The following is a 24,864-nucleotide window of genomic DNA, read 5'->3' as shown; positions in this document are numbered from 1 at the left end:
TACTTTTCAACCAAAACCCCAACCTCATGTTTCCCTCCTTCTTCCATTTTTGAGCACAAAAACACCTCCAATGGCGCTTCGCCAGCTTCTTCTTAGAGCTCCTCCTTATCTTCCCCTTCGCTTCATGGCTTCCTCAACCTCCTTTTTCCCTTCCTCTATACACCTTCGCTTTCTTTCTTCCTCCGCCTCTTTCGCTCCTCGCTTCAGTTTCCTTCAGCTCAGGTTCTACCTCTTCACTCTCCCTCCATCTCCTTGGAAATTATCCACGAATACCCAGAATGTGTTTGTTTATTTTTTCTTATACTGTGGTGTTTACATTTTGGATAATATTTTGGTTCTCGCTATGCCATTTGATTTTGGAAACTTTCGGGCCTCGTTTCTTTTTAGTGTTTTTGAATGTAATATGTATGCAGGTGTGGGCTTTTAAATGCATTTTTAATGGTTTTAGTGATGAAATGTGGATAATGTTGCTATTTTGGTTTTGGTTATCTTGCTTAATTTTGCGCGCCCAAGGATGCTTTTATTTTATATTATTTTATTTTTTGCTTATTCGTTATTGTTTATATGAAACTAGGGGGGCGAGATTTCGAACGATGAAGATTTCCACTAGTATTCGACTGGTACCAAATGCAGAAGTTTCTTCTAAGGCTTTCATGTCATCAAGTGCTGCTACCGAAACATCAACGAGAAGTGAGAGTTCGAAGGCTTATGGGTCTGAGCAAATTCAGGCAAGTAACTGGGAGTTTCAAATTCTGAGTCAATTTTTACATTTGATGTTTTACTCACTTGGGTGGTTGTCTTTGTTACGTTGACATTTTTTAATAGGTTTGTGCAAAAGATGATTGTATGCACATATAACTTCAAATTTATGTTACTTGTCCCGCACCATTTTTTTTAAAAGATACTGGTCGTCTCTATTTTCAGGACTCCTCTTTCTTCCTGATATTTGGAATCCTTTTAGGACTTTTTAATAAGTCCTGGGCTTGAAACAACGTGTTAAATTAATTTATGACTATACTGTTGAATGGTCAATGTTCATGGACACTCAGTAAAAAAAACATGAAAGCGGCATGGACTTGTAAAATTATTTGAATTAACCAATGAAAGTTAAGCACTTGTTGTTTAGCTTTTTTTTTAAAGTTCTTTCAAACCAAAGCCGCCAAAGGGTGGCAAACACCCCGCTAGACCAAAGAATCTTAACTTTAGAGGCAAAAAAGATAAATAAAATAACAAAGATCGCAAAACACCTCCCTCCTAGACTTGCGCGGCTTATATCAGGCCAAATGACAAAGAACACTCTAAATTAAGGAGAAAATGGAGGGGCATTTTCTAGTGAAATCTTTTGTCTAAGCTAATCATGCCTCAAGCCTTATATCCTCAGTGTGTTGTTGACATGATTTGGCAAGCTTCTTGTCAAAAAAGATGAAGGCTTTCTTGTGAACTTTTTCTTATGAAAGATTGTACACTTATTTTCGTATACAAAGGATTCTTCAAAATAAGAACCACTCCCCAAATTGGTGTATTTTGTGCAAGAGTAATGATGAAATCTTGATGCATCTTTTCTTCTATTGTCCATTTGCAGTGGCTTGTTGGGAAGACCTCTTTAAATATTTTAGAATATAGTAGTGTTGGCCTAGCAAAGCAAAGCATCATAGGTCCTATATCAACTCATAGGCTGTACACATTGGTCCATTGCTTCTAAATTATTTTTTAGTTATAACTTATCTCAAACTGTTACCAGTTGGGAATTGTTTTTGGTAAGCCTTTGGGTTTGGAGATATCCCTTCGGCCCTTTTGTAATGTTTTTTTGATAATAAAAGTTCTTTTTTTATAAAAAAAATGTTTTCCTTTTTCTTTCTTTTTCTTTTCTCACCATACTTTTTTCAATGAGAAACAAAGATACATATTCCGTACAAAAGGATAAACAACCTAAAGGTCTTCAAAAGAGAGATTCCTTAGCCTATCGAGGGGGATTGAAAGAGAAGCCTCCAATCTAAGGTGTGAAAAAGAGGGGCTATTACAAAAAGATTTGTGGAGGGGCACACCATTGGCAATATAAGAATGTATAATGAGTAAATCTAAAAAATTCAGTAAACTATTTGAGAATGACCTTGAATCTATCTTTTCAAAGGAGCCAAAATAGAGCTCTCATGGGGTTGTCTATAAATGTTTTCTTCATGCTTCAAAATTTGAGCATTATCTTCCATACTCTGAGGAAGAACAAGATTAACACAGTTAAAGGTATTTCCAGCCTTTGGAAGCATAGAGTTAGGAAGAAGTGGTTGATAGATTCTACACTTGCATATTAGTCAACAAATGGGAGATAAGAACAATTGAAGAAATTTTGTTTTATTAAGTGTGCTGACAGTCATGTGATAGACTTGGGAACAGCTTTAAGGGTTTGAGGCTAGGCTTTAGCTTAAAAGAAATAAACATCGTTACGCCATAGAAATAAACACATTCTAGTTAAGGCAGATGTTCTGAATAGAGTAGTTGGCGTAGAGAGTGAACTCCAAGATGAGGCAAGGAGGGGGCATCAATCAAAGTGAACTGTCTGATCACAACACTTGTTATGAAATACTCTTTTGTTCCGCTCAAACCAGAGATTTCTAATAATTATGCTTTTATCGTGTTTGACTATAGGATCACTTTTTACTGAAACCATTTCTTTGTTAATTATTATTATAGTTCCATTTAGCAGTTTTCTTCATCTCATGCTGAAACCATTTCTTTGTTATTATTATTATAATTTTTTTTACTTCAAACTATAGTAACACGAGTGATATCGTCATGTGGGCATGAAACAAAGCTGGTTTTTAAAGTAGCCCTTCATTCATCTATATAAACATGCATTCTTTTTCTCCCTTTTCAAACAAAAGTAAATAATGTGTAAGTGAATATGATGGAGAAATTGTAATGGAAGCATAATTTAGGTTTTTTTCTCCTGTTAAGTGTTTGCGGATAATACTTACAGATTCCGTTCTTGGTTCATCTTGGTTGCCTGAAATTTTTAGGTTCTGGAAGGCTTAGACCCTGTAAGAAAGAGGCCTGGAATGTATATTGGGAGCACAGGACCTCGTGGACTACATCATTTGGTATTTAGCTTTTCCAATTCTAATATGGAGGAAATCCACCCCTTCCCCAACAGAGAAAAGTAAAAGTTCGATGAGATGCCTTTATTTATCTTGGTAGGTCTATGAAATACTGGATAACGCTGTTGATGAGGCTCAAGCTGGTTTTGCCTCACAGATAGATGTTGTCTTGCATGCAGATAATTCTGTGAGCGTCGCTGACAATGGACGTGGGGTATGATTTATCATTTTATCTCAAATATTTTTTCAGCTTGACAGCATTGAGGTCAGATTATTGCATTCAATTCATATTCATACCAACTGGAACAGTGTTCTTCAAAATTTAATTATGTAAGAGGAGTGTAAAATTTTTCTGAAATTTTGATTTAGTTTATTCACTATCTTTGTACTCAATTTTGTATGAATTATTTTACTATAATCTTGCTATGTTGATAGGATTATTTTTCTATTCTAGATGAGAAACATACTATCATTTCAGCGACACAATCAATTAATAGAGAAAGGGAGGGAAAATCACTTCCAAGCGAATCGATGCTACCAAAAAAGACAATCTTTTTCACAAAGTTTTACTGCAGGGCAAGCATATCCGGAAAGGGAATTTAAAAAAAAAATGGAAATAGAATGGTTGTCTTTTCAAGGATTATTTATTATCATCATCATCATCATCATCATCATCATATCATCATCATCATCATCATCATCATATCATCATCATCATCATTTTGTTTTTATTTTTATGGATTTGGTTCTATCTACATCTACTATATTATTTTTGGTGTAAAGCAGAGCACCCAAGCTCATTATAGTTGTTTTCAATTTCGGATTGGAGACCTAGGTTGTAATCAGTAATCACTGATAGGTATTGGGTGAAATTATGTCTTCTTCTTCATCTTCAGGAAAGAAAATTGAACTATAGCTTAATGCAGAATTTGGGATCAATGTTGAGCTTCTGTTTTTAGAAGAATTTTTTCAAGCTTATCATATGTACCTGTAGTGGATATTTTAGTTTTTATCTAGTTAATCACATGTAACTTTAGCTTAGTGGATAGTTTTTAAAATTTTCAAGTTTATCAAGTTTTGTTGGGAAGGGTTCCTCGACCCCTCGCCCTTAGGCTGTTCCCTTTTTTTTTTCTTCTATTATAAATCTCTGCTTCTTATAAAGAAACATTTACTGTAGTGAATATTTTAGTCTTTTCCCAATCTAAACTTTTAAATTATATGTTGCAGATTCCTACTGATTTGCATCCTGTTACGAAGAAGTCTTCCTTGGAGACTGTGTTGACGGTATTGCTTCATGAATAACATTTTGCTCGAGTTACCATGGACTAGGTTTTGCTTGCATATATTAATTGTATATTCTTCGAATAATAAAGGTGGAGTATGGTCCTAAGATCCATACAAACTTTAATTTATAAGTAGTTTGCATGGAAAAAAGCATGAGAACAGGGAGCAGACTAATTTTGTACATATTTCATGTTTGATTTGAAATTAACAATTTTTTTCCTCTAAAGCAATAATCAACAAACAGTCTTAAAATGTTACCAATTGATAATTCCTTTAATAGTAAAATGCCAAGAAGGCAACTGAAACATCACCTTAATATTGAAATGATTCGAGGTTTTTTGTTTGAATAGAAATCAAATTTCATGAAGAAACAAAAGGATACAAAATTTAAGGTTTAGTATAATCATAAATGTTTATGAGTTTAGATGGGTTTAATCTTTATAAAAAGAGGGCACCCACACGGAGGGTTGACTTAGGGGTAAAAAAGGAGACAGTCTCAATAAATGGCTAAGAGGTCATGGGTAACTGATATATCCATTGTAGCCACCTACCTAAGAATTAATATCCTAAGAATTAATATCTCATGAGTTTTATTGACATTCAAATGCTGTGGGGTTAGATAGGTTGTTCCATGAGATTAGTCGTAGTGTGCATAAGTTGTGCACTTGTATATATTAAAAGAACAAAAGAGCACCTCAAAGAAGAATGAAGCTTCAAATACTTTATATAGTTTCAATATTCAACTTTGTTTATGATGTTTTCAAATACCTATACAAAAGAAATCTTTCAAATACTCTATTGTTTGTATCATGAGGCTATTCTGGTTTTACTTTTGCATTTTGTTAAGTCTCTAGTCTCTACCAAAGTGGTGGGACTTATTAATGATATATAATTAAATTTATCTCTACCCATTAGCATAAACTTTTGGGTTAATTGGTGATTTATGATGGTATTAGAACATGTGATCTATAGAGGTTATGTGTTCAAACCCTTGCATGTTTCCTCCCCAATTAAGTTTATTTACACTTGTTGGACCTTTCAAAATATTTCAAGTTCACAAGTCAGAAGCGTCAGTGAAATGTACTATTTTTTTTTGAAAAGGAAACAAGCCTCTTTATTAATAACTAGTGATCTATAATTAAATTTGCATTTACATGCTAGCTTAAGCTTTTGGGCAATTTGTGATTTAAGAAAACTCATGTGCTACTAAATTGTACAGGTATTGCATGCAGGTGGAAAATTTGGTGGTTCCAGCAGTGGCTACAGTGTCTCAGGCGGACTACATGGCGTGGGTCTGTCTGTGGTTAATGCCTTGTCTGAGGTCTGTGTCTGTTATCCATTTTGTAGATTTTTGTTTGTGTATTTCTTTCTTGATTGTGAGTTGATTCTCTTATATACAATTTTAGATTACCCACATTCTTAGACTCAAAAGGGTTCGCCTCAATAGGTTTTTAAAACATGCAGCAACAATATTCCAATATTCTCAAATAATTCCTCATGGTATAGAATGTAACGCTCCAAGTTTAAAAGGGAGATACGAATGAACTGATATCATATCTGAATGAGAGGGATCTTAGAGACATGAAAGTATGGTTAACATAGACTTAAAAGAATTTAAGTCACTACCTATACTAATAAGATGCATTTTTCTTTTCGGTGGCTCAATTATAGGAACTTTAAGGTTAAGCGTGCCTGGCTTGGAGCAATTCTATGTTAGGTAAACACCTTGGAAATTTTTTCTAGAAAGCACGTTGATGAGGAATGAGAATAAAACATGCTGGAAGGATTGTGGGGATAACTTTCAATCTTAAAAGCATTCATGATAAGCAAGGATAACGTAGCTGGGTTACAGGGGAATGTCAGGGTCATCAGGTGCAGAATCTGGGTTTTGAATTTTGCGCTTGGGGTGTTACATTTTTTTTGAACAAGAAACAAGTTTCTTCATTAGGATAATGAAGTGAGACTAATGGTCAAAGTACATAGGAAACAAAAAGTAAATAACTACGGATCAGAAAGTTCACTCGGGCATCTCAACTAGGTTGACACTCCCTTAGCACCATCATCAACTCCGAAGGAACTTAGCTCAACGTACAATACAAACCGGGCCTCTAAGAACTTACAACGAAAAGAAAATAAAAAACTAAGCGAACAAAGTACAAGCTTAGAACATAATGGTACAAAGCATAAGAATAGGCTAAAGAGATGTCAACAGCCAGCTGGTATGATGTAAATGTAATCTTCCTTTGCCATCAAAGTTCTTGATTTAGATAACATGATTAGAAATCCATGGAGAGGAAAGCACGCCAATTTAAGCTAATTTCTTGATTGGAATAATCAGCAAAAGCATTGGAAAGGGAGGACCAAAGGGATGCATTAAAATGAGCTGTCTCAAATCTGAAAACCAAGGAGATTCTTTTTCATGGAAGATTCTTTGGTTTCTTTCAAAATATTAATCTGCCATCACCATAATACTCCAAAGGAGTTTCTGAATTTTCTTAATGGACCCTTTTGCATTGATTTTTGCAAATAGTCAAACACTTAACTGTCGATGAGAATTCTACTTTAACAATGTCATCCACTGAAAATTTCCTTCGAATCCCCCCTCCCCCCCATCTCCTTAAAGCTTCCAAAATGGTCGAGCTTCAGATGCTCTTTATGAATGCTGTCTCTTTTAGTTTCTTTAATTAGTACATTATCCGGATTGATTTTCTTTAGTAATCTTTTAAGGATCAGCCCCCTTGATCTTCCACCAAGTCTTCTCGTATTCCAAGAGATAATCTCATTTTCCAACCCTAAAGAATATCCCACTGATTGTCCTGCTTTCCTTTGGATTGGGCCAAGTAAATTTCACAGGCTTCCAATATGGAATGCAGCTTGTGAAGTATGTCTTTCTTTTCCAGTTGAGTAAAAGGGAGGCTTTCATTCTTGGAATATAACTGATCTTCTTCAGTTTGGAATAAAAGGCCTAAGGCCTTGGCCATATCATCAGGCAATTCATCTTTAATTTTTATCTCTTCATCTCCTTCTCTTCAAGGTGTTCACTGCTTATACTTGCCAGTGACTCTTCATTGAAGTCTTTTGGAGCTTTATGAGAAGTCGTCTGAAATGTGCAATGTATTCCTCGTATAGTAGAATTGAAAGACTTGAGAATTACATCCAGATTGGGAAATGGGTTTATTTTATAATGGTAAAGAAGCTGACCATCTTTGTTCTAGACCAAGGACTTGGATCTTGACACAACTCGTCTCTAGCAAATCGGGGTTTGTAATTTTTGTCCAGGAATTTTTAAATGATTTTTTTTCTGGCCAAGTGTTTACAGAAAAGCTTGAACAAATTAGAACTTCTTTGTGACACTTTAGAATTCTTGTGCTTCTTGTTTCTTTTCACATGTTGGTGCAAGTAAATGACAGCCGGAAGCTTATGAGAAATTTCAACCTGTATTTTCAAGATGGAGGCTTAAGAAGGTTATTATTAAAATTTTCCTTGGATGAGTGAAATGCAATATTTACTTTACTGTTTGATTGGTTGGAAATTGGCAAAGATGAATTGGATTCCGAGGCAGATGAAGACTTCAGATAACAGCTGGAAGAGGGAAGTGTTCTTTAGTGATTAATTGTTGTGGCTGAGCTGTCTTCAGGGGACTATGTTAGGATACTTAGTAACAAGAATCACTATCTGAAATATATTGAGGATTAATGAAGTACTACAAAAATGATCCAAGTTTAAGGTACTTGGAACCCCCTCTCTTGAGAACAAGATCTAACCCTATACTGATCTTGGTATCTGACAGACTACCGAAGGAACTCCAACATCCTTTTTTTAATTTTCTTTTTCGTGCCCTTGTGGATGGAAGTTGAAAGGTTACTTTGCAAAGAATCGTTTCCATCCACATTCTCTTTACTCATTAATGCTGATTTTGTGTTTACATTAGGCTGGAAAGGACTGCCTGGGGCGTTTCATAGGCATCCATATTTCCAATTCTTTCTGAAGAGACAAGGATGAAAAAAGAGATGATAATTTGAAATAATATGTGCATAAAACTTATGTCACCATTGGGTACCTGAACAGATAGAAACTGAAGAGGACTTGACAAGTCTCAGATTCCTCTTCCTATTAATTAATCGAAGGTGGATTACCCAACTGGCAAAAATTTTAAAAATTGAGGGGAAAGATTGCACATATTGTGAAAGAAATTTAGAAACATCTTTTCCTAATTAATTCTTATCCCTTTTTTTTCCTCTCTGTCTCTGATCCTTGCTGGAAGATCTCAAACATTGTACTATTTGTATCTGTGTTTTGAAATTTTTGGCTACTTTTTTACTTGCTTGACAGTCCTTGGAAGTTTCTATTTGGCGTGATGGGAATGAGTTCCACCAAAAGTATTCTCGCGGAAAGCCTGCTTCCATTCTAACATCCCATGTTCCTTCATCTGAATTGAAAAATCACCAAGGAACACACATCAGATTTTGGCCTGACAAAGAAGGTTTTACTTGACCATCATTGTCTGAAATATTTCTTTTGTTATTTTGTTAATTTTATTCGTCTTTTGACTAACATATAACAATGTTAATGTTGGTTTAATTTTCCATTAGTTACAAAGCATAAAATCTTTTTTTGTTGGTCTTTCTTTCCACTTTAATTAATATGCTCCTCCTATTTTTATCCAGTCTTTACTACTGGAATACAATTTGATTACAACACAATATCTGGACGAATTAGGGAGCTAGCTTTTCTAAACCCCAAGGTATTTTCGTTCATTATACTGTCTTTATTTACATAAAATGGCACCTTCCTTGATAAATTCTAGTCAGCTTTTTCTGGGAAAATCGGCAACAAAATATATGTGGCAGTGGGTAGTTTATTGGTTTCATGTTGGAAGATTCCTAAACAATGTACAACTTACCACCCCTGTGATATGTAACCCTTCCAGCTGACTATAACCCTCACAAAAGAGGATAATGATTTGGAGAAGAACCAGTACAATGAATACTGCTATGCTGGTGGCTTGGTCGAATATGTTGCATGGCTGAACAGTGATAAGGTTTAGCATCTTATTGCTCTTCCCTTTGTTTTATTTTTAAAAATTTATTCTTCAATTCTTGTCACGTGCCTCCCTAATTTTCATTTCATGTTTTATAAAGCTAACTATAATCTATAATCGCTGCTAATGCTAGTAAGTTTTCTCCAGAATCCAATTCATGAAGTCTTTGGTTTCAGAAAAGAAACAGATGGCGTAGCAATTGATGTCGCGCTTCAGTGGTAACCCACTTAATCATGCTTTTCACTGGATTTTCTCAAATTTTGAATTATTTTGTGAACAATGAGGAACGAATAAACTATACTTGTAATGCCTGAGTAATTGAAAAATCTCTATATTCTTAAATCATTGTTTTTTCTCTCTCCATATTCTGGGATTTGATTCTTCTTGGTTATTGGGTTATCAGGCCTCAGATTTGTAAGTTTTGAAAGTCACAGCCATGTTATGAGATGATAAGAAGTACAAGGCAGAAACACTAATAATTCTTGTTGTCGGCTGGGGAATTTAAGTTTTGATAGTCACAATTAGAGAAATGCCATCTTTTGTGGTCTGCTGGGGTGTTCAGAGGTTTAAACGAGTACCCTAGTGAGCTTTGGTCCTTAATGAGGGTTTATGTTCCACTTTGGGCTTCATTTCGAAGCTGTTTTATATTTATTTTTATTTGCTTCGTAGTCTCTTACTCAGCTGGAAACCTTTTCTCTTGGGCGGGATTGTTTTATGTATGCCCTTGTAATTTATTGTATGCCCTTGTAATTTATTCTTTCATTCTTTCTCAATGAAAGTTGTTTTCATAAAAGAAAAAACAAGACAATTAACACTTATTTGACAAGAATCTTATTATTATCGGTTTTGTTGATTGTTTACTAGGTGTGCAGATGCATATTCAGACACAATTCTAGGATATGCTAATAGCATACGGACTATTGATGGTGGCACCCATATAGATGGGATGAAGGCTTCACTGACGAGAACACTCAATAATCTTGGAAAGAAATCAAAAATTTTTAAGGTGGTATTGTTTTCATGGTTCTATTAGTTCATAGTGAGTGTTTTTGTAGCGTTTCCAAAGCATTGTTTTAAACATTTAGGTTCTTCTTTAGTTCCCAATTGAAAATCTCTTTTGTAAATCACCTTGAGGTGCTTGGGGTCTCTTATTAACTAATTTATTCAATAAAATATTTCTTATCTAAAAAAATAATGTGAGCTTTTAAGGCGACCCAAGGCACGTGCCTAAGGCGAAAGGCAAGGCGACCTTGGTCCATTGCGCCTTGAAGACAGCTAGGCGAGCACCTTCAACTAGATGCTTGCCTAGTTGTCCCTTTTGTCGCCTTGTTGCACCTTCATCATGCAACAGGGGGAGCACCTGTTTTTTTTTTCCTTTTCTTTTTAAGAAAAATATCGTAACAAGTGAAACAAAGAGCAACGAGATGAAAATTGATAATATGATGGCAAGAAGCGTCTAAAGATTAGGAAGAAGAAAAATGAGAAAGAAGATACAAAACAGGAGGAGAAGAAGAAAATGGAGAAAATGAAGAATTACAGTACAATGAAGGATTAGTAAGAAGAGTCTAAGAAAATTAAGAAGAAGAAAAAAGTCTAAATTATGAAAATGCACCGTCATTTACGCTGTAGAGAGTTTGTTGCATGCTGCATGCAGTATCTTTCCATGAATGCCATATATGGCTTTCCATGAATGCCAAATGGCAATATATTTCTCTCATCCAAAAGTATCTCTCCTCCATGACTGACAGAGGGATTTTTATTTCTCTTTTCCAATCAATTTCTCTTTTCCAATCAATGTCTTAGTAGTATAATTTTCTAATTAATATATTTATTTTTGTGGTTGAAGAAGAAATGTCAACTACTAAACAGATGACACTACAAACATGTTTTAACTGCATAAGCTCACTCTTATAGAACTATATCTTTTCACAATGACATATACCTTTTTTTTGTTCTTTATTACACTCATTGTGTATCTCTCTTGTACTTTGAGTTTCTATTATTAATAAAGAAGTTTGTATCCGTTTTAAAATATATACATATACTTTTTTGTAATTATGTAAGTCAATTTTTTATTTATATATTAATAGCATAGCTTGTCGATATGTTTTGTATTTTGAAAATTAAATACACTTTTGTTTTACCTATTTTAAATTTTATTTATTTATACTTTACTAAAGTGCACCTCGCTTAACTTAGGCAACACCATCTTGTTGCTTCTCGCCTTAAGGTGATTGGTGGACTTGTCACCTTAAGGTGCTCCTCGTGCTATGAAAACACTGATTGTGCACATGTGTATCACCCTTGTGTGTAGGCAGAGAAATGGATGCAACTTTTGCTTGATAGTGGCATATTTAACATTCGTTTTTCTTATACTGAAACTAAAGAATTATAAATAGAGTAAATAAACTAATCACAGTTTTGTACTTTCAGGATAAGGATATCAGCTTAAGTGGTGAACATGTTAGGGAGGGATTAACCTGTGTTGTCTCAGTCAGGGTCCGAAATCCGGAGTTTGAAGGACAGACCAAGGTACCCTTCGAAAATTATGTCAATTTGTTGAAGTCTTGGCCAGTTTATACTGCTATTATATTTGCTTTCTCCTCTACAATGCGCGTCTTACTTTTTTGTCAATTCTTCCCAACAGACCAGGTTGGGAAATCCTGAAGTGCGAAAAGTAGTTGAGCAATCTATACAAGAGTACCTAACTGAATATCTGGAGTTGCACCCTGATGTTCTTGAATTAATCCTTTCAAAATCTTTAAATGCTCTCAAGGTGATTTTCCATAGAAATGAGTTCTATTTATGATTTATTCCTTTCAAAAGCGTTCTGTAAGTGGATTCTATTATGGAATTTCTCTTAACATGGCAATTTTTTACTTCCTATTATTCTTAGGCAGCGTTAGCTGCTAAGAGGGCAAGGGAGCTTGTGAGACAAAAAAGTGTTTTGCGTTCATCATCCCTTCCCGGCAAGCTAGCTGACTGTTCATCAATCAAACCTGAGGAGTCAGGTATTTAGCTTTTTCCTGGATGGAAATCAAGAAACTAATATTCCATTGATACATTTTTTTCTGTATGAATTCAATAGATATGGATGGGACTTCCAATTTTCTTGAGGCTTTATGATATGAAAATTAATTGTACTTTATGGGGTTTGGTCTATTCAAATATTGTATACTGCCCAGCTCTTCCAGTTTTTTCATAACATTGCAAATCTCCAAGTGAGACGACCATAGATAGGACCCATATAGTACCCTCATGGGCCTCACGAATGTTGCAGAAATTTAGATGTTTATAACATGACATAATTCATTCATAAAAAGAAAATGATAACACATCTGAAGTTTCCTTCCCTGGGAAAAAAAGGCAACTTCAACGTAGGGAATTACTCATAATTTGTGCCATCCAAAATTTCCATGGTTGGCCTGATGGTCATGAAGGTTTAAGGTAAATGATAGATGGTTTAAAGAGCATGGGTTTAGGGTTTAGTGGTTACTAGGAAGGGGTCAAGGTAAATGATAGATGGTTTAAAGAGCATGGGTTCTACGAGTTTTCTTGATAATTAAATGTAGGATCAAAGAGTGGTTTGTGAGATTTGTTGAGGTACAGAAAACTGGCCTGAAGAATATGGAAAAAAAGGTCACCAAATGTGTCATATATTGCATTCTTGTTTTGACCATTTTTTACATCGAGGACATCTTTTCCCTTTTAATAAAAATGAATCCATTTTCCTTTTAATCTCATTTTACCTCTTCTTCCCACAGAAATTTTCATTGTTGAAGGAGACTCTGCCGGTGGAAGTGCAAAACAGGGTCGTGATAGGCGCTTCCAGGTATTCTCCGATTGTTAATGATTGATTAGTTTTGTGTTTATAGCAACAATTGAAGGTTTAAAGCTTGTTAGGACAATAAATTAAGCTATTGACTTTTACAGAAAACAAGAATAAATGAAAATAAAAATTGTATCTCAAAGACCGTTGAGAAATCCTTCCAGCAGAAAAGGATAATATAATAAATTGTGATTGAACAATTGGGTCGGTTGCAGAAAGATCAGGAAAAAGAAAATCCTCTCAACTGAAAAGGAAAACAGGAAAAGAAAGTCAACAGTTAGTAGAAGACAAAAAAATATCTTTTACATGATAGAAACGTAATCCCATATAGATCATAGGATATCTCTAACACTTCCTTCGTGGTGTTTATTTACTGGCAAAGATCTTGGGCGAACCATTCTAGTTTTGAGGGGTTTAAGACAAGGTGACCCTTACCTCCTTTTTCTTTGTAATTGTAATTGATGTCTTGAGCGGTACTAATTCAATAATTGAGTCATTGAATTTTTTTGTGACGTTTACTATAGTTAAGAGTACAACGCAGAGAAGCTAATTAAGAGAATTATCAATATTTTTGAGTTGGTCATTGGACTTAAAATTGATAAACACAAATGACAAAGCCAATATCTTGTGGATCAAATGTAGAAGAATGTGGAGAAAAATGTGTTTTGTGGGTATTTAATGTGGAGCCCAAGTCAAATGCACTTTTTTTTTTCTGAAAAGGAAACGTAATTTTTATTGACAAAATGAAACCAACAATTGCAATGCAAAAATAAAGAGGGGCCAAGCCTTCAAGAACATCAGGGTACAAGAATTCACCAGGCAAAAGATCCTTCCAACCAAAGAGACTTCTAACAAAGGCAAAGCTTGCTACTTGACATCTTGAGAGCTTTGACTGAGGACGAGACAAGATCTTCAAAAATCAATCTCAAAACACCAAAAATACTCAAAAGCCCAAAAAGTCAACTTTCCACTTACCAATCAGATCTGAAGTTAAAATGTAACCACAATTCCTTATTTGCTAATACCTTTAAAACTCCAATATGAATCCTCCTTTGACGAATTTCAAGTTCGAAAACTTTTTTCTAAAACATAAACATAATTTTTCATTGATGGAATGAAAAGAGACTATTGCTCTGGGTACATTAGTAGCAAATAAGAATGAGGGGTCAGCAGGTGCATTCAGATATCTCAACTAGGTTGATATATCTCCAAAATAACTGGTTGATATATTTCCAAAATAACCGGTTGATATATCCTCCAGGCCCTCATCTAGGAAACAACTAGATGATATATCATTAGTGCCCTCATCGTATTCGCTAAGTAATTGTTAGTGATATATAATTAAATTTGCCTTCAACCACAAGTTTAAGCTTTTGGGTGAATTGGTGATTTTAGACGGTGTCAGAGTAGGTGGTCTAGGGAGGTGTTTAAACCCATGCATTGTTGTTTCCTTTCCAATTAAAATTGATTTTCACTTGTTGGGCCTTTCAAGTATTTCAAGCCCACAAGTGAGAGGGAGTGTTAGTGGTATATAATTAAATATGTTGCTAGTTATTTGACTTGAGTTGGAACTTCCCCAGTAGAGTTGAAGAGACCCATTTCTGGGCTTCAACGGACTTTTGGAACTCCAGTCATGATTAAGGCTAGGATCTTGTAGTCCAATACTATTATGGTATCTTTGTGAATGTAATGGAATCAGAGAAATAGGAGGATCTTCAAAGAGAAAGCGTGGTACCTCAATGAGTTATGGGAGTCCACTGTGCTCTTTGCCTCCATCTGATGTTCTCTCTAATTTTTTTTGCAATTATGGTCTTGTTCATAACCATGTGGGAGTCTTTTTTGTAAACCTTTGGCTTTGTGGGGATATCTCATCTCTATTTTGTATGATCGTTCCATTTGACCTATTTTTTTCTTTCCTTATCTTAATTTGACATGAGAGTGGTTTAGATTTTGATGGTTGAGTGAGTCTTTTGAAATGTGCGCGTGTGTGAAATATGTCTTGAAATATGCCTGAATGCACCTCCATAAAGATGAGTACAACCTGATTATTCATACTTTTATTTTTCTACCTTTTTTTTTCATGACATTGGTCAATCAACTACAACTTTAAGGACAAATAGTTTTGGGGCAGTGTATGGTTTATTGGTAGGAAAGTACTAGCGCATACTACACCTTTCTCGGCCTTCTGGCTAATAGCAAGTGTAACTATTAGAGCGTACCTGTGGTCAACTAAGGAATTTGTTAAAAATGTAGTATACATACAACATGGTGAAGTGGTTTAAGGAAGCCAACTTTTAGTATTTTAGTTTTGGGAGGTGGTGTAGCCCCCTCGTAAATGTATTTTCTCTTTCATATACCAATACAATCCCAATTTCACTTCTCTACTTTCCAATCACATGATGGGTTTCTATGACAGTTTGTTAAGTGGGAGGAATAGGCTTTTGCTAGAAGAGGAAAACAATGGTAAGGATATGAAGAGAGTATTTTTTGTTGAACTTGGTTGAGAAGGTCTCCGAGTTCATTGAATTGCATGTGATTCTGCCTGTTTTTTTATTTTTGTGACTGTCAAATTTACTATTTCTGTACTGTTGCTATCATATATAATGTATTCTGTGAGACCTGACATGCATACAGACACAAGGGTAAAAGAGGGAATACACAGGGGACAGCTCATCGGGATATGATTGGAGAGGAGAATAACGATTGAGGGTTCCACCTGGGGAGAAGGAGTATTTAAAGAATGTGTGTGGATTGCTGAAGTTAGCTTTTATTTTGGGAAAAGCTGCTGAGAGCTTTTAGGGGAGAAGAGCCAGCCTTCTCGAAATTGCTGGAGGGTTACCTTTTATATTTCCGTAGTTGCTTGCTTGTTATTTCTTTTTCTTCCTTGTTCATGAGCTGAACTTTGGGTTAAGAAATTGCTCTTATTTCCCTTCAATAAGTCATAACAGAGTACTGTCTCTGTTTCTTTAGTTGGGTTTTCTGAGTTTCTGGTGGAGTCCTAACACAATCTTGGACTGATTGATATGCATCTACTTGTGTCAGAAACACATGGCTATGTGTACACGTTGCAAGAAACGATACATACTTCGATACCACCGTGATTTTGGAATGAACCATTAAAGAACTTCTACATTTTTTATTAGGTTAAATTCTGCGTGCGTTGTAATATTCTAAACGAAATATGAAACATAGGCTTGCTGTATATATTGTCTTTTCCTTTCTATAATACTCCTTTTTATAATACTCCAGCCCTTCGGTCACTTCAGTTTTTTCCCTTTTAAATGAGTGAAGTAAGGATTGTGATACATTCATATTCACATGTTTATCGTACAGTCTATAGTTAAGTACTTGCATGCATGATAATACAAAAATCAATATGCACATATGATACACCACTGCAAATATCCTAAATGTCCTTAATTTGTTATAAATGCTCCATGCAGGCTATTCTACCTTTGAGAGGCAAAATCTTAAACATTGAGAGGAAAGACGAGGCTGCAATGTACAAAAATGAAGAGATTAATAATTTAATTCGTGCTCTTGGACTTGGATTCAAGGTTTATAATAGTTTTTCCTTTCATAATTTAAAATTATTACTACTTTTTCTTAGATTTTGCATTTACCGTTGATGTCAGGGGGAAGATTTTAAAAAGGACGCTCTTCGCTATCATAAAATAATCATATTAACGGATGCTGATGTTGATGGTGCTCACATCCGAACTCTGCTCTTAACGTTTTTCTTCCGATATCAGGTACTGTAATTGCCATCATTATCAGACACTGTTGTCACTACTATTTGTAAGGGAATGAAAACCAATTTGATTTTGGGTCTTGATTACAGAAAGCTTTGTTTGACGAAGGGTGCATTTATGTTGGTGTTCCACCTCTTTACAAGGTTCGCTTTCCCACTTGATGGATCAGAGTTGCAAAATCATATGCTTAGTTTTATTTCATTTTGTGGCTATTTTCTTCGCCTTATTCTTGTTTGTGGAGAATATTAGGTTGAGAGGGGGAAGCAAGTATACTACTGCTACGACGACAAGGAACTAAAGAAGGTTCAAAGTTCCTTCCCATCAAATGCATCATATAATATTCAGAGGTTCAAAGGTATTCATTAATATTAGTGTTGATTACACCCTATTGATGTTTTCAATGGACCCATTGCCTCTCTAACCGATGTCTGTTAGAATCTTAGAATATTTATGGAAAGATTAAGGAAATATTTTTATTCTATTTATTCTCCCTTGTAACTATTGTATTTTTCATCACAAAATAATAAGAAAAATATTGTGGTTTTTCTCCCGTTACTCGGGTTTCCACGTAAAGTTGTGTGCTTGTTTGTCTCCCTTTCAATATGGTGTCAGAGCAGAACATTGAACAAATCCTAAACAACAAAACTAGTGATGAAAATCACACAGAGGAGACAACCACCAGTTTTAGTGTCGTCATCGCCACTGCTGTTGATGCTCAGATTAATGCTGCCATGGACGAATGGTTCCGTCACCTTCAGAAAATGTTGGGAACAAAATATAGCAGATCTTATCGTCGTTCGCGCTGGCAAAAACCGCCTACGTACCACCCTTGTGCAGCTGCTAGAAGTTCACGCGTCGCCGTTGGAGCTACACGCGCCGGCCCACTCTGTTTAGACGTCGTTGGCCAACCTAATCGTGCCACCCTCGTCTCCATCCGCTGCTTGTAGTGTTTCCCACGTGTTGATTCGTGTTTTGCCACCTACTTTCAGTCGGCGATACCGCTTCTGTAGTCAAATGTGTATGCTCTGCCACCCAATGACCTTAGCTATTATCTTGATGATAAGAATCTTCAAATTCACTCAACATTTGAGGTTGGTGAATTTTCAACACATTCCAACTCTATCGTGCAAGCTTCTTCATTGGGAATAACTCAGCAACAACGGGAAGGACTTCAACAACAGATTGCAGAAATGGAGGCTATCCTAGGGCCGACATCCAACACTCCTGTATCAATGTATTATGGAAATCCGGTAACCTTGTTCCCTACTTTATCTTCATCCTATCTGAGTGAGAATGCTAGTCCAACCACATTTGGAGCTATTGTTCAATCAGGTATATCTCAATCCTTTAGTCTCATTAGTATTGGTGGTAAGAATTCTTGGATCCTGGACTCTGGTGCCACAGATCATTTAACCAGTTCCTCTGAACACTGTGTCTTACATTCCGTTTGCTGGAAATGCGAAAATAAGAATTGTTGATGGCTCCTTGGCTCCCATTGTCGAAAAAGGGCAAATTTCTCTTTTTGACGGGTTCTCATTACACAATGTGTTGTAGTGCCACGAATTTCATATAATCTTCTGTCGATTAGCAAGATTACTCTTGAACTAAACTGCAAAATAACATTTTTACTTGATTCTGTTTCTTTTCAGAATTTGTGCTCGGGGAGGATGATTGGCACTGCTCGACACAATAGGGATCTTTACTTGCTTGATGATGATGCCCCCTCTAGTAGTATTTCTAAGACCAGTCTTTTATCTTCCTACTATGCCACTTGTCGTGGCATTTCCGTTTAGGCTATTCCAACTTTAAATATATGAAATAACTATTTCCTCGTCTTTTTTCCATAGTTGATGTTTCTTCTATATCTTGTGATGTATGCATACAAGCTAAATAACACCGAGGGTTTCGTTTCCTTTGCAACCCTATAAGCCAAACCGATCTTTTACTTTTGTCCATATTGATGTTTGGGGACCATCCAAGGTCACTACCTCCTATGGGAAATGATGGTTTGTGACCTTTATTGATGACCATACTCGTCCTACTTGGGTTTTCTTGATCTCTGACAAATTCGAAGTTACCTCCACATTTTGAGACTTCTATCACACCATAGAAACACAATTCAGTACAAAGATTGCAATCTTGCAGAGTGATAATGGTCGTGAGTTTCAAAACCACTCTCTTAACGAGTTCTTATCCTTTAAAGGAATTGTTCACCAAAGTTTTCGTGCTTACAACCCCAACAAAATGGGATTGTCGAACGAAAAACTTGTCACCTTTTGGAAGTTGCTCGCTTCCTCATGTTGTCTACTTCTCTTCCTTCCTATCTTTGGGGTGATGCTATTCTCACTTCTGCTCATCTCATCAACCGCATGCCTTTCCGTGTCCTTCACTTCCAGACACCGTTAGATTGCTTCAAAGAATCCTATCCCTCCACTCGTCTCATCCCTGATGTTCCCCTTTGGGTGTTCGGCTACACTGTGTGTGTCCATAGCCATGGTCCTAACCAAACTAAATTTACCCCTAGGACTCAAGCTTGCGTGTTTGTTGGATATCCTGTGCACCAACGTGACTGTAAATGCTTCCATCCATCTTCACGTAAGTACTTTGTTACCATGGATGTCACCTTTATTAAAAGTTGTCATTTTTTTCCCGTTAGCCTACTTCAGGGGGAGAATGTGAGTGAAAAGTCTAACTATATGCTTTTCTCAGATTCTTCTTATCCTACTGTGGTACTTTACCGGACCCTAGCCCTCACAGTAGAGTCCTACTAACGAATCAAGTTCCTTGGAAAACCTACTATAGGAGGAATCTCAGGAAGGAAGTAGAGTCTCCTGTTGTTCAGACGGCTCCCGTCCAGGATTCTGAACCAATAAGAGATCAAGGTGTGACTGATTCAATTAATTCACATAGTAATAACAAAATGAGTGAGTATGATAGGTACGAGAACTATTTTGAAAGATATGTGTGAGCAGGGTAGTATTGATGAGGCCATTGTAGAAAGAGAGGATAGGATTATTAAGAACAAGGTTGTTGAACATACTGAAAACGAAATTAAGTCAAACCATTCTAGAAATAGTAGCACGTATGATCCATCTATTGATCTTCCTATTGCACTGAGGAAAGGTACAAGGTCCTGCACAAAGCACTCCATATGTAATTATGTGTCATACGAGAATCTCTCACCACAGTTCAGAGCTACTGCCAACCTTGACTCTACCACGATACTGAAAAATAATCACACTTCTTTAGAGTGTCTTGAATGGAAGAATGCTGTCAAGGAAGAAATGAAAGCTCTAGAAAAGAATAACACTTAGGAGATTTGTGCTCTACCCAAGGGACACAAGCCTGTGGGATACAAATGGGTGTTCACTCTTAGATACAAAGCAAATGGAAAACTTGACAGACACAAGACAAAGTTAGTTGCAAAGGGATTTACTCAAATCTATGGTATTGACTATTAAGAAATTTTTTCTCCAGTTGCTAAGTTGAACTCTGTTAAAGTTTAGTTTTGTTATTTGTTGCTGTGAATAAAGATTGGCCTCTATACCAATTGGATGTTATTAATGTTTTTTGAATGGAGACCTTGTGGAGAAAGTTTACATGAGCCCCTTGCCATGATTTGAAACCCAGTTTGGTCAGCAGGTGTGTAAACTCCAAAAATCCCTATATGGTTTGAAACAGTCACCCAAAGCATGGTTTGACAGATTCACTACCTTTGTCAAGTCCCAAGGGTATAGTCAGGGTTACTTTGATCGTACTTTATTGACAAAGGTTTCCAAGACAGGGAAGATTGCACTTCTGATAGTTCATATGGATGAGATTGTTTTGTTTGGAGATGATCAAGCTGAAATTAGTCAACTCAAGCAGAGAATAGGTAATGAATTTGAAATTAAGGATTTGAAAAATCTGAAATATTTCCTTGGAATGGAGGTGACCAGGTCTAAAGCAGACATTTTCGTGTCTCGAAGAAAATACACCCTTGATTTGCTAACCAAGACAGATATGTTGGGATGTCGTCCTGCTGACACTCCTATTGAATTCAACTGTAAACTAGGAAACTCTAATGATCTAGTTTTAGTTGATATTGAACAATATCAACGTCTCGTGGGTAAATTGATTTACTTATCCCATACTTGTCCTGATATTTCCTTTGCTGTGAGTGTTGTCACCCAGTTTATGCAGGCTCCTTATGAGAAACACATGGAAGTTAACAGAATTTTGAGATACTTAAAAACACTTGGTAAATGGCTGATGTTTAGAAAGATAGATAGAAGACCATTGAGGCATATATTGACTTGGATTGGGCAGGATCTATAGTTGAGAGAAGGTCTACCTCTGGTTATTGTATCTTTGTTTAGGGCAATCTTGTAACTTGGAGGAGTAAGAAGCAAAGTGTTGTGGCTAGGAGTAGTGCCGAGACCAAATATAGAGCTATAAGTTTGAGAATGTGAGGAAATATGGCTCCAGAAAGTCCCGTCGGATCTTCATCAGGAATGTGAGATACCATTGAAGCTTTTTTGTGATGATAAAGCCGCTATCAGTATTGCTAACAACCCTGTTCAACATGATAGAACTAAACATGTTGAGATTGATCAACATTTCATCAAAGAAAGACTTGACAGTGGGAGCATATGCATTCCATACATCCCTTCGAGTCAACGGTTGCTGATGTTCTTACCAAGGGACTTCTTAGATCGAACTTCGACTTTTGTGTTAGGAAGTTGGGTCTCATTGCTATTTACATCCCAACTTGAGGGGGAGTGTTAGAATCTTAGAATATTTATGGAAAGATTATGGGAATATTTTTCTTAATTCCTAAATCTTTCCTTTTTTATTCCCTTGTATATTCTATTTATTCTCCCATGTACCTATTGTATTTTTTATCAGAAAATAATAAGAAGTGGTGTTTGTTTGTCTTCCTTTCATTGATGTCATACACACCATTTGGTGGCTTTTCTTGTATAATCCTTGTCAGCTGAGTTATGCTAACGTTTGAGAGTGCTTTAGGCATCACTCAAAATCACCCTGGTGGGTGTAAGAAACAAAGATGCTTTCGGTAGAAGTTAAAAGCACTAGGGTGCTTTTTAGCCCAAGTGCTTGGTTTGGAAACACTTCAATAGGTACTTGAGAGGGTTTTAGACACCAAAGTTATTCATTTTTGATACTTTCTACTAAATCTATCACAAGTGAGATACTTATGTTGCCTTGTTTATTTTAAAAGGACTCCCAAACATTTCTCTTCTCAAGATGTTATGTTATAGAGGAGTTTTTGAACCATAAACTTGTTAGTCATTGATATAATCAAAAGGATTACAAGATCCATGCTACAGAAAATCTAAAAACAATAAAACACCCAAGAAAACAACCATGGATGATAACTTTTCAATAGACCTAAGTGAATGGCCGGTAGAGGACACTTCCATGGAATTAGTGCAAAAACAGCAGCTGTTGAACGAAGTCAACTGGAAGTCTTCTTGAAAATAAAACACCTTAAAAAATGATTGACTCTTGCATATTAATGCAAATTGCTTATTATTATTCTTCCTCTTTTAATAGTTTTATGCAACTTGTTTTGTCTACTGGTTTTTCTTTTTATAAACCAAAACACCCTTTAACTCATTTTAGTTTATTCTTTTTAGTAAGTAATTGGGGCTCTCTTTTGTAATACCACCTTTTATTTTAGAGGGTTTCCTCATTTCTCGTTAATATATTGTTTCGTTTACAAAAAAAGAACGAAGAAAAATTATTTAATAAAAAAGCAGAATAGAAGTTTAATCTTCAGAGGTCAGCACGGAGTTGAAATCTGAAAATATGACATATCTGTAAGGCACTCCAATTTTGAGACCGTGTAAAACTGGTTTGGCTGCTTTTGTTCTTCAGATTCTGTGATGGAAGTTCTATTTTTCTACTAGACAATAATGATGTTAGTACTAATAAACAATTGTTATATAGTGTTAAGTTTTTAAATATTTAAGATTTGAAAATATGCTAAATATTTTTTTATTTCAGGTTTGGGTGAGATGATGCCCGCACAACTATGGGAAACGACGATGGACCCAGAACGAAGGATGCTGAAGCAGTTGGCAGTTGAGGATGCAGCAGAAGCAAATGTCGTATTTTCATCCCTTATGGGTGTCCGGGTAAGTAGTTCTGCAGTATTCACCATTTGATGATATTTGGTATTTTGATGACCGTTAAAAGTTGCTCAATCGGCAAATAAAGAAAACCATTCCAACAGAAGTATATTAGACACCAACCAATTCATTTGAGCTAGAGAAGATTAGCATCAATGGCTTTTGCTTTAACAAAAGCCTTCATAGTTTTGCCTTCAACATTTGTATTTGCGTGCGTCCACGCCAATGTAACATGCTAGCTTTCCTTTTTTGCATTAAATTCATCTGGCATACGCCTATCTCATACGCATATCTATTGCTCGAAATATTTTTGTGTTCTAATCACTGGATTAATATGGGTTCTTTCCTTTTCTCAGGTGGATTTTCGAAAGGAACTTATTCAGAAATCAGCAAGTACGATGAATCTTGAGCATCTAGATATTTAAGTGTAGGATGTTAGCTTCTAATTCAATCAGGGTAGGAACAGGATGGTCAGCTTTGGAACTTTTGGAAAAGTTAAAAAGAAATGTATGATTAAACAGATTGAATTGGTTGATGTATCTATCTCCATTGTCCTTCATCATGAATTGTATTATTGTCGATAGAATTCAAGAAAGACGAACATAGCCTTCACTTTAGGCCCATGCCATGGGAGTGCTGTACACATTGGCTTTTGTATAGGTGAGAAATTTAGGAAACTCAAAGGGGGGTGGTATGGTTGGGATGTCATTTTGATATATGAAATTTTGGAGGAAGTTTTGGATGTCTCTCATTTAGGTCCCTTTTCTTTCTCCACCCTCGTGTTGTCGAGTTATTTTTTTAAAAAAATTAATTTACAAAAATACTTGTATTTAGAGTTGGTTGCACAAATGGCAAAAAATGAAAAACAAAAAATCTAAAATAATTTAATACATAGCACAAAATTGGTTAAAAACTAAAGATCAAACTCCGCCTCCCAATGAGGATCTTACGCCAACACTACAGGGTGGATCGAGTTGCTTCAAAATACTACAATTTTTTAGGTAAATTTTAATACAAAGCAATTGTGAAACCAATGAATAGAATTAACAACAAAACTAAGTAAATAAATTTCACATAAATTAAAACAGTAGAGAAAAAGTAATATTTGTAGTTTTATGGTGATATGGAATTGCTACTCTCTTCAAGACTCTTTGGGTGTTTTACTGTACTATCACTCTTTTTAATTCTTTTGAGGTTTAAGATCCAACCTATTACTATCTTTTTCTATTCAAGGATTCAGTATTAAACTGCTAGTTTAAATCCAATGTACACCTACTCTTCTTGATGCAATTGAAAACCCACGTAATAAACTCTAACAACAAATAACAACCAAAAAAAATTAATTTGTTTTTTTCATAGGAAAGCTGCCATTGCAGATTTATTTTAAAATTTCTTTTCGAAGAAAAATGAATAGTTCTTTTAGTTTCTTCTTTCCTTTAAAAATGAATATTCTTATAACATCACATATCATCATTTAATCCATCGAATTGATTTGAATTGCCATGTCTGTACCAATAGTAAAGCTCGTATTGTCACGTGATTGATCCGCATGTATTATGTCATCACTGTGTATGATTTTTTCTTTAAATATTATTTCGATACAACTTCTTCGTTTGATGTTCAATTTGAACAATTCAAAATAAGTTGGAATAGACTCTTTGAGTTTTATGCTATGGACACTTTAAATACTAAAATCATCAGCTTTGTTATCAATAAAACATATAGTAGGACT

The 24,864-nt window shown here is 35.6% G+C and overlaps 1 protein-coding gene and 1 long non-coding RNA gene across 2 annotated transcripts; both read left to right on the top strand.

Moving 5' to 3' along the window:
- On the top strand, positions 1–23,883 carry LOC101219577 (DNA gyrase subunit B, chloroplastic/mitochondrial). Its single transcript, XM_004144285.3, has 21 exons — positions 1–222; positions 575–728; positions 3,015–3,095; positions 3,193–3,306; positions 4,320–4,376; positions 5,596–5,697; positions 8,709–8,859; positions 9,044–9,120; positions 9,307–9,417; positions 9,565–9,635; positions 10,282–10,423; positions 11,851–11,949; positions 12,065–12,193; positions 12,314–12,428; positions 13,182–13,249; positions 16,690–16,803; positions 16,882–16,998; positions 17,088–17,141; positions 17,248–17,353; positions 23,008–23,138; positions 23,489–23,883. Exons 1-21 carry the CDS (start codon positions 71–73, stop codon positions 23,555–23,557), a joined length of 2,214 nt encoding a protein of 737 aa, XP_004144333.2. The 5' UTR covers positions 1–70; the 3' UTR covers positions 23,558–23,883.
- Positions 17,360–18,840, top strand: LOC116403339. Its single transcript, XR_004216039.1, has 2 exons — positions 17,360–18,330; positions 18,648–18,840. It is a non-coding gene; the product is annotated as an uncharacterized LOC116403339 (long non-coding RNA).
- Positions 23,884–24,864: the final 981 nt, after the last annotated feature.

Source organism: Cucumis sativus, chromosome 4 (genome assembly GCF_000004075.3).
Source record: "Cucumis sativus cultivar 9930 chromosome 4, Cucumber_9930_V3, whole genome shotgun sequence".
Taxonomy (NCBI): Eukaryota; Viridiplantae; Streptophyta; class Magnoliopsida; order Cucurbitales; family Cucurbitaceae; genus Cucumis; species Cucumis sativus.
The sequence above is the reverse complement of the archived record's forward strand: the minus strand, read 5'-3'. Positions and strand labels throughout refer to the sequence as shown.

Bases quoted from the DNA above. Each gene is read 5' to 3' on its own strand.
- LOC101219577 (XM_004144285.3), top strand. From the start codon at position 71: ATGGCGCTTCGCCAGCTTCTTCTTAGAGCTCCTCCTTATCTTCCCCTT. The intron at 5,698-8,708 runs GTCTGTGTCTGT...CTTGCTTGACAG, and splicing joins TGGTTAATGCCTTGTCTGAG to TCCTTGGAAGTTTCTATTTG. The intron at 16,999-17,087 runs GTACTGTAATTG...TCTTGATTACAG, and splicing joins CGTTTTTCTTCCGATATCAG to AAAGCTTTGTTTGACGAAGG.